This window comes from Engraulis encrasicolus, chromosome 9 (genome assembly GCF_034702125.1).
Source record: "Engraulis encrasicolus isolate BLACKSEA-1 chromosome 9, IST_EnEncr_1.0, whole genome shotgun sequence".
In the NCBI taxonomy this organism is placed as follows: Eukaryota; Metazoa; Chordata; class Actinopteri; order Clupeiformes; family Engraulidae; genus Engraulis; species Engraulis encrasicolus.
The window spans coordinates 24,456,567-24,465,822 of NC_085865.1; the positions used below are offsets into that span (position 1 = coordinate 24,456,567).

Sequence of the window (9,256 nt, forward strand, 5' to 3'; positions counted from 1 at the left end):
AAATTGGCATGTCATATTGATGACACATGCTGGAGTCAAAGTCAACGTCTGCTTGTGCACGCACACAAACACGTATGCACACACACATGATAAAATCATGATATGCAAAAAAACACCTTGACAAACAAAACAAACAAAAACAACTCATCCCTCTCTACATCCTATCAATAGAACTATATGAACGACTTAAACACACTGGGAGAGAGAAAACTAATCCATTGACTTTTATGATTGCTGAAGTTGAAATCCCACAGTTAGGAGAGGGAGTAAATAGACAGCCTTGTCCCTGGCTCGACTGTTGTGGAGCAAAACATCCTGCAGACACTGTATGTGGCACAACTAGGGTTGCCACTTCTGTCTGACGAAAAACCTGCAAAAAGTATTTTCCAGGACAGACCATTAAAAATGGGGGCAATCAGGAAAAAACAGGACAGGTGGCAACACTAATAACAGCAAAGTGTGAAATGTATGAGATGGCTAAGTATTTTTCAACCACTGTGCCGTGGAACACTATAGTTTGCCGTGAGAGATCATCATGTGTGCCATGGAAAATTATAGAATGTCTGTAGGTGTTATTATAAGCAAAATGGGTGAAAGAGTGTGTGCCTTAATTGACTCGGAAAAAAAGAAGCTCACTGGCCAAGGTGTAATTTAAGTGTAATGTAATGTGTGCATTGGCTACTAAGAGTCCACCCAAAAATACTGAATCAAACCAAGATAACGCAAAACACGCCCACTCAATGCAAAAGTGTCTGCTCAAGTTGGGTCTCCTAAGGGGGCGTTGTCCCCTACTTCTTCTTCTCTTTTTGAGGTGTTTGCGCAAGACATGCGCTACCGCCATCTACAGCGCTAAGGGGACTTCATTGATTCTCAACCTCAGGACTCTGAAGGTCTCCTAACCGAAGGTCTCCTAAAGGGGCGTTAACCCGACATAAAGTGGATACCGGAAAAGAAACAAAATGACGCTTCTTGTTAGATCCACCTTCTTTGGTCCACCCTGTTCCATCCCAGCACCCAGGCCTGGCTATCAGGCATAAGGAGGAAGTGAGAGCCCCTAGTCTGGCCACAGACCCCTGTCTATGAGTGCACTGACCTTCTAATACTGTACTGTGAGAACTGAAGCAAACTCTAATTTAAAGTCTGAGGTAACGATTCAGGCAGTACTGAAACGAAACCCTCACTTTGAGATATTTCGCTACGCATACGGACTCAAGTCTCTGCAGAGACATACTAGTACGGTGAGAACTGATCAGTCAAACAGTGGAACAATGGGCATGATGATGTCAGTGACAGTGCACACGTTCCAAGCACAGCTAATCGGCTGTACGCTCATTGATGTAGATAATTTTCTTGGTAAGACTGAGGTTCTCGTTTATAGGCAGTACTGAAAGGAAACGCTCATTGAGAGTCTTTTCTACACATGCTGATTTACTGAAAGGTGGGGGGGGGGTGGGTTCTCTGGTTTCTATGGTTTCAGTTATTTCTATGTCCTTTCTTTACATTTTACAACCGCTCAAGATGTTTCAAAAACAGTAAGAAAGCATCATCTACTGCGGTTGCTTTTCCTTTACGCCCAAAAGCCTTGAGTAAAACCCTTCTACCCCTTTTCCAATTTTGACACAATTCATTGCTATACTGTAAACCTTTAAAGAAAATCTGTCACTCTGGAAATGCAGTGGATAAAATAATACTGCAGTGGAGAACAGCTGGCAGTGTATATGCAGAGAACAACTGTATGTGCTGAGAACACAACGTTCTGCCCAAATACAGCATGGTTATATGGGAAGGTCTATAAGCCAGGCCTTGAAATTATGGAACATAAAAGGAAGTCAGCATTGTTCAAGCAAGAAGCCCTGTAATATGTTGACTTTCCCATAAACACACATGGGTTCACACATACCGACAGAGACAGCCACACAGGCGCAAACACACATACACATGCACACACACCCACACTCAACCGCTAATGCACACATACACATTCACCCACGAACTAACGCACGCACGTGCACACACACAGGCTCTCTCTCTCTCTCTCTCTCTCTCTCTCTCTCTCTCTCTCTCTCTCTCTCTCTGCAGGCCCGAGATAGCACACCAAGCACTGTAGGGCACCCGCTCTGTATTGGGGCCCACATTCAGATAGCAGTGTGTGTGTGTGTGTGTGTGTGTGTGTGTGTGTGTGTGTGTGTGTTAGCGAGGCGGAATGTTCAGTTTCACTTCCTTCCTTCATCCCGTTTCCTCATTTCCAGGGTGCAACTTGGACAGCCAGTGGCCAGTGAGAGAGCTGTGAGGGGAGAGTGAAGGAGTGAGCGGTGTGTGTGTGTGTGTGTGTGTGTGTGTGTGTGTGTGTGTGTGTGTGTGTGTGTGTGTGTGTGTGTGTGTGTGTGTGTGTGTGTATGTGTGTACGTGTGGGCGCGCATGCATGTGTGTATGCATGCGTGGATGTGAGCCTGAGTAGGCCTTTAGGTCTTGACAGTGCTTAGAGCCATGTATGGAGGATTACTCTGCAGTACAACAACACAACACATGATGAAGAAGACATTTGAGCATCCACAGTGGCTGAATATGGTCTTAGGTTTCCACTGCTGCTGCTGTGTGTGTGTGTGTGTGTGTGTGTGTGTGTGTGTGTGTGTGTGTGTGTGTGTGTGTGTGTGTGTGTGTGTGTGTGTGTGTGTGTGTGTGTGTGTGTGTGTGTTAAAGAGAGCAGAAAAGTTTACAATAAGTAATGTCAGTTGAGTAACAAGCAAAACGGTTACTTCTGACATCACACATCAAGGACATTTATTAATAATTTCACAAACCTCTACTGAAAAGACACTCTCGCACACTGTCTAGAAAAAACAATTTCTGTAATGATGGGACCGAAAGAGAGTTCAGCGAGTTTTTTTTTAAAGGCAAAGCTTTTGTAACCGTTGGCCTATACAGCCAGCAAAAAAAGACACACTATAAAGGTTTGATGGCCAGCTCTCATCCCTCACATGTGACATCACTACACGTAAATAAACACATGTGTGGTCTGTCTGTGTGTCTGTCTCTCTCTCTCTGTCTCTCTCTCTCTGTCTCTCTCTCTCTCGGAACTAATGCTGCCTGATATGCTTGTAGCCATGTTCTCTCTGTCTCTGAACCCCTTTCTACCACATGCTTGAAACAGAGAATCATCATCAGAGAACAGAGAGACATCAGAGAACAATGTTGAGAAACTGCAGATTTCACTGACTGAAAAGCTCACCATGACACATGCTAAAGAGGAGTAGTAAATCATATGGACCAATAATTTCAACATTGGAAACCAGCAGAGAAATTGAGAAATAAGGAATTTCGCTATCAGTGCATGATGACGTAGCTTTTTAACTGTTTATTTTAAGTCTTCCCTATCAACTGCCACCACACTCTGTCACAGTGAAACCTCCTGGAAACAAATACAGTAGATCACGAGTAGGACTCAAAATGAGGAATTAGCATCACACGGGCGATACAGTGCACTGGCCACTAGACAGCAGGTTCACACCAAACGATGACACGTCCCGGATACATCATCCACAGAGGGTGGCCCTCTATGCTTTAATTACAAGCTCAGCGTCACCGTGAGGGCTCTATTAAAAAAAGAGAAGAGGAGAAGAGAAAATGAGAGGAGAGGAGAGGAGAGGAGAGGAGAGGAGAGGAGAGGAGAGGAGAGGAGAGGAGAGGAGAGGAGAGGAGAGGAGAGGAGAGGAGAGGAGAGAGTAGAAGAGAGGAGCGCAGAAGAGAGAAGTGAGGAGAGGAGAGGAGAGGAGAGGAGAGGAGAGGAGGAGAGAGGAGAGGAGAGGAGAAGAGAGGAGAGGAGAGGAGAGGAGGAGAGAGGAGAGGAGAGGAGGAGAGAGGAGAGGAGAGGAGAGGAGAGGAGAGGAGATGGGACGGGGGACAGGAAGGAGAGGAGAGGAGGTGGGGGTGGGGGAGGGTATAGGAGCTTGTGGGGTGCGGCTGTGCAGTGGTGGGACAACATAGTGTGTGTGTGTGTGTGTGTGTGTGTGTGTGTGTGTGTGTGTGTGTGTGTGTGTGTGTGTGTGTGTGTGTGTGTGTGTGTGTGTGCGTGCATGTGTGTGAGTGTGTGTGTCTTCGTATGTGTGTGAGTGTGTGGGTGTGTGTGGGGGGTGTTGGTATGGTGGGGGTTGCCTGCCTGCCTGCCTGCCTGCCTTTCTCTGGCTTTTCTCTGCCTTTGTCTGCTGCTGGTCCCCTGGGTCGCGGGCCGCCTGCGTCCCCATGTGTGGAAATGAGCCGGTGATAAACTAGCTGCCACGCTTTTCATGAATAATTCACCCACGCCCAGCCCCGCTGCTACTACGACTACCCCCTCAGTTATGGAAATTTCACCTTCCGCGACGCAAAGTTGTTGGACGTTTTTCGCGGACCGGCCCTATTGTGGTTGTGCGTTAGGGTGCTCTTGTGTGTGTGTGTGTGTGTGTGTGTGTGTGTGTGTGTGTGTGTGTGTGTGTGTGTGTGTGTGTGTGTGTGTGTGTGTGTGTGTGTGTGTGTGTGTGTGTGTTTGTAAACCATTGTTGGCCCATGACATTGAGCCTAATCGACACGCTCAATAGCGCATTTGAATGTGCATGATTTCCACTCACGGAAACCATTAAAAAAAGTGGTCTCCCCAGAATTGCGTCTTTCAAAAACTCCCTTTCATATTGTAATGGTAAGATTAAAGATAATGTTTTATTAATACTTCTGAAGGCATACACATTGTTAACTCATTAAATGATGACTAATAGAAGCTGACACCGGCATAAATGGAGGCCCCTTGGAACTGCTTGCTTTTGGGGTGAGGGGGGCGATCAGCAGCCCCTGGCTTCTGGAGCTTATCCCATCCCTGCATCCAAAGCATTACTGTGCCAACAACAGTAGGTCCATCGCTCCCACACACTGGAAACAAAATGCCATACTCAATACGAGTCATAGGCTACTCAATACATGCCAAAATGCCACACGGAAATACATAACTTAATATTTTACACTATTTTCCTATGTTTTTTAACTACAAAATACAGTATGCGCAAACATAGACACATACATACACGCACCACAGACACTGACACAGACACAGACATGCACAGAGACACAGACACAGACACACGCTTCTGTTCAATCGTGCTCACTCCATTTCCGCTGGCTGATGTACACGTCTATTGAACGTGTCTACTAATTCCAAACGAGGGTTAAAGCGATAAAAAAATGCCAATAACCATTTCAGTTTTTAACACGCACTCAACTTGAGTGGTGTTCTGTCTGGTTGAGACAACAGCAACAAAAAAAACCCCTCAATTACATTGCCAGAAGCCAATTGTATTGATACATGGATGGCGCACCGCCACCACGAATGGTTCAGCTTTGCCAAATCACTTTCATCTAACAGGCCTGGTGGAGAAACCAGAGATCTCTAAGATATCAGTAGGTAGTCAGTTCAAAGGGCTGTCAGTATGTATTCTGCGTTCTGTAATAAAAGTATTTGTAAATCCGTGGCCCCCCAACCCCCTCCCTTTCATCTGTTTTATCTGCGTCTCAGAGGGCCAGTGTGTCAGTGAATGAATGAGAGAGAGAGAGCGAGAGAGAGAGAGAGAGAGAGAGAGAGAGAGAGAGAGAGAGAGAAAGAGACAGAGACAGAGACAGAGAGAGAGTACACACAAAAGACAGCAACTGTACTAGTGACAAGAAAAAAAAATCAAAGGTTGGTCAAGGGTCATTATGAATACCACTCCCCAATGGGTTTTCAGTGTATAGCGCGGCTACGATACGGTCTGAAGAGATTTTGGGTCCAGTCTGAGGGAGGAAGGTATGGTAATCTGGCCCAGCCCAGAGCAGGCAGCAGATGGTATTTGAAAACATGGAGAGGGAAACGTGGCAGCAGCCTGTTTTCAATAAAGTGAGTACCCTGCTGACACAGTGGAGAGACTGCTGCTGCACACACTACTATCTATCAGCCGTGGCGAAGGTGGTGTGTTTATTAGCCTACCCGTCAAAATATTAACTCCACATGAGATATGATATCATATTTCATTTGTTTATATTACTTTTCTGCTTTGGAATAAAGATTTTCTCTCTTTAATCTGACAGTTACCATTTATTTGCTTCCCAGGGGCGTGTTAATGTGTGTAGACCTACAGTACACTGATGACATTTTCTATATGCAGTTTTACTTTTCTTTTATTGACCTGTGTGTGTGTGTGTGTGTGTGTGTGTGTGTGTGTGTGTGTGTGTGTGTGTGTGTGTGTGTGTGTGTGTGTGTGTGTGTGTCGTCTTCTTTGTAATGGCCAATGCGATTATGAAACATTTATTTCGCTAGGCTTCAGGCATTCACTCCATCTCACACGGACCCCATCACCTATAGAGGGCAGACTTCATTCCAAATTCAGATAACGGTACGCGGCTCATGGTGACACCGAGAATAAATAATAAACCCCGATGGCACTTCAGTATTAGGCATATTCACTAAAGAGTCAGTGAATTCACACAGAAATATTTTGCAGTTTGAGAAACTTTTACACTGTTGCGCATGTTTTGAAAGAAAAAAAGAAATAGCATGCAATGCAATGCGTAGCCAATCACTGACCAGTATTCCAACACACTTGCACTGCGTAACCTAAAGCTGGACTTGAAGACATTATATGCTATACCTGTGACATCTGTGGCCTCAAATTGATCTCCTTCAGGTTGATGGAGTGTGGTCTCAAATTGTTAAGGAGCTGACACAGAAGAACCCCGTCCCGAAGTGTTTGGGCAAGATCGAACACCTGGGCAGACTCCCATGTTACACGGTGCGTCGGTGGAAGCACCTTGCAGTTGATCAACCAAGACGCACACTGCCTCCAGTACTCCATCATATTTTCGCCAGTTAAGTCTTCGTCTCTGGACTGTTTGTCTTGTCTTCTGTGAACTGTTCAAATCACCGGCAACTTAAATTATCCTGCTGTGGTGGTGCTCCTCTGTTTGGTGGCTCACGTTGTGTGAGCGAAAGTCGGAAGCAAGCTTTGAATCCGCTCCCCGCTTTAACATCGCAGATAAACACTTGTTTTCATCGACAAATCTTGTTTTAGTCACTGATGACGGAGTCGTTCCGAGGAAAACCACAAGCTATCCTGGTGCGTTCTCCCTCCTCTCTCTCTGTCCTCTCTCTCTCTCTCTCTCTCTCTCTCTCTCTCTCTCTCTCTCTCTGTCGATCGTAAAGCTCCCCTCCCCTACAGCCACCGCTGCGTTAGGTCTGTGCTCCGTTGTCTTCCGCCTGCCAGTCATATGTTCCGTGTAGTGAGCGATATGGTCACCCTACTGTTATGTGTGCTGCAGCTATATTGGCCCTGTGGAAAGGGGGTGCATTTGGGACGTGTTAAACTGTTTAAGGCGTTTGTGACACCCAAATGCACTCATACGAGTCACCCAGTCAGCGTCAAATCAAATAGCCTAACCTGAACGGTTGCAAAACTGTCCCTCGAAGGAAGTGCAGCAATCTTTCATGGCTTACACATTTCAAGTGATGTCTTCGTGTCTCGACTTGGTCTATTTACATTACAGCAAGTATTGTTCCTCCGTGCGTAATGCGTGTTCCATCTTTGCACTAATTTTTTGCACTTTTCCTGCACTAATGCCTGGACTGGCTCGGTGTTAATAGCCTATACTTAATACATAAATAAATAAATTACCCTATTTGGCATCTGCTCTCATTTTTCTCTATATTTTTTGTGCACTTTGAACCTGCAAGTGATGTTCATGTGTTATGATTATGTCCTCCCTTATAAGTCACTTTGGACCAAATGCCAAATGTGATGCAATGTGTGTTGACCCTAATAATGCCAATATAAAAGCACACCATGTGATACAGCACACACTGTGTGTGCACTGTATTTTACTGTAAGTGGAGTTCAAAACTCGGAAAAGACAAGGATACATGGCTCTTGCCTTTTCTAGGATGAGGCACCAGGGTGTTCAGTATGGACATCCTGTTTCTGGTGGCGCTGTTGTTCCTGTCACAGAGAACTTTGTCAAAGTCTGTCACTTACATGGCCTATCTCTTCCTGCTGAATCACCCTTGGGCTAAATCAAGTATTGGTGTTGTTGTGCATGAATAATGAATGAGCAATATTTATCTCCCATTGCCATCATGCTACAGCTTGGTGAAGTAAGCAAGACCAGCCATGTGCCAGGCACGGTATGGTGAGACATTTCTTCTTGGCTCCCTCTCCTGCAGGTACAGAGTAAACTCTCTTGAGTGGGAGGAAAACCTCAGTTCCTGGTGGGAAGAAGTACAATGTTTTCAAATGATGTTAATACTTTGGCATTCGTTTCTCCCGTAAACGGATAGTGAGTAAAGAAGTGCTGACATTGCCCATATACGGATCTCCAGCTGTTTTAATGTGCAGTAACCATTAACAATATATTTCATAATACTGTAATAATTGGCTTCAGTAATGGAGGTCTACTGATGAGAGTAAGGGGCAGGGCCTCTGACAGCTTTGGCCGGGCCCAGGACAAAGTCATCTGAAAGGGCCCCCCACTCAATACATACAATTTAATGAGAACCCGATTCTTGGCCCTCTCTGTCCCTGGGCCTGGGAGAACGGTTCCCTTTGTCCCCCTCTGTCAGCTTCCCTGGAAAGGGATACATTGATATTACTTGATACAGTTTTGAGTGATATGTATATAACACGGGACTCCTGAGTGCAGAGAGTAGAGCAGAGCAGAGTTGAGAGAGTTTGCAGCTGACTTGCCACAGTATTTTAGGGTGGGGGCATGACTCAAGGAGCCAGCCCCAGATTTTTGTACACACACACACACACACACACACACACACACACACACACACACACACACACACACACACACACACACACACACACACACACACACACACACTCACTCACTCACTCACTCACTCACTCACTCACTCACACTCTCTCTCTCTCTCACACTCTCTCTCTCTCTCTCTGTCTCTCTCAACCATCATCCTACCGTCCTCTTGGGGACTTGAGATGAGGGCAAACAACAGGTCAGGGCCAGACATGGAAAGGGGATTCATCACTCTCAAATTATCACCATTACTTCCTCTATCTCTCCATCCATAAAGACAGCTCGCTGAGGGACGGCTGTAAAGGAGCTACCACACGGTAGTTAATGATGTACTAACAACAGATTGCACTTCCTCACTGTAATTATTTTGAAGGCCATGATGATTGGAAGAGACAACAGCTGTGAAGGATTAACAAGGTAACTAGATGTTTTGTGACTTGCCACA

General features: G+C 45.6%; 1 protein-coding gene across 3 annotated transcripts in view; it reads right to left on the reverse strand.

The window, feature by feature from the left end:
* LOC134455621 (guanine nucleotide exchange factor VAV3) overlaps positions 1-7,623 on the reverse strand; it is a 196,297-nt gene extending 188,674 nt beyond the window's left edge. For all 3 annotated transcript variants that reach the window (XR_010036135.1, XM_063206800.1, XM_063206801.1), the window contains exon 1: positions 6,648-7,623. Coding sequence is in view for 2 of the 3 variants with exons in the window: in XM_063206800.1 (XP_063062870.1) it covers positions 6,648-6,854 (207 nt within the window). In the remaining variant the exon portion in view is untranslated. The remainder of the gene's footprint in view (positions 1-6,647) is intronic.
* Positions 7,624-9,256: the final 1,633 nt, after the last annotated feature.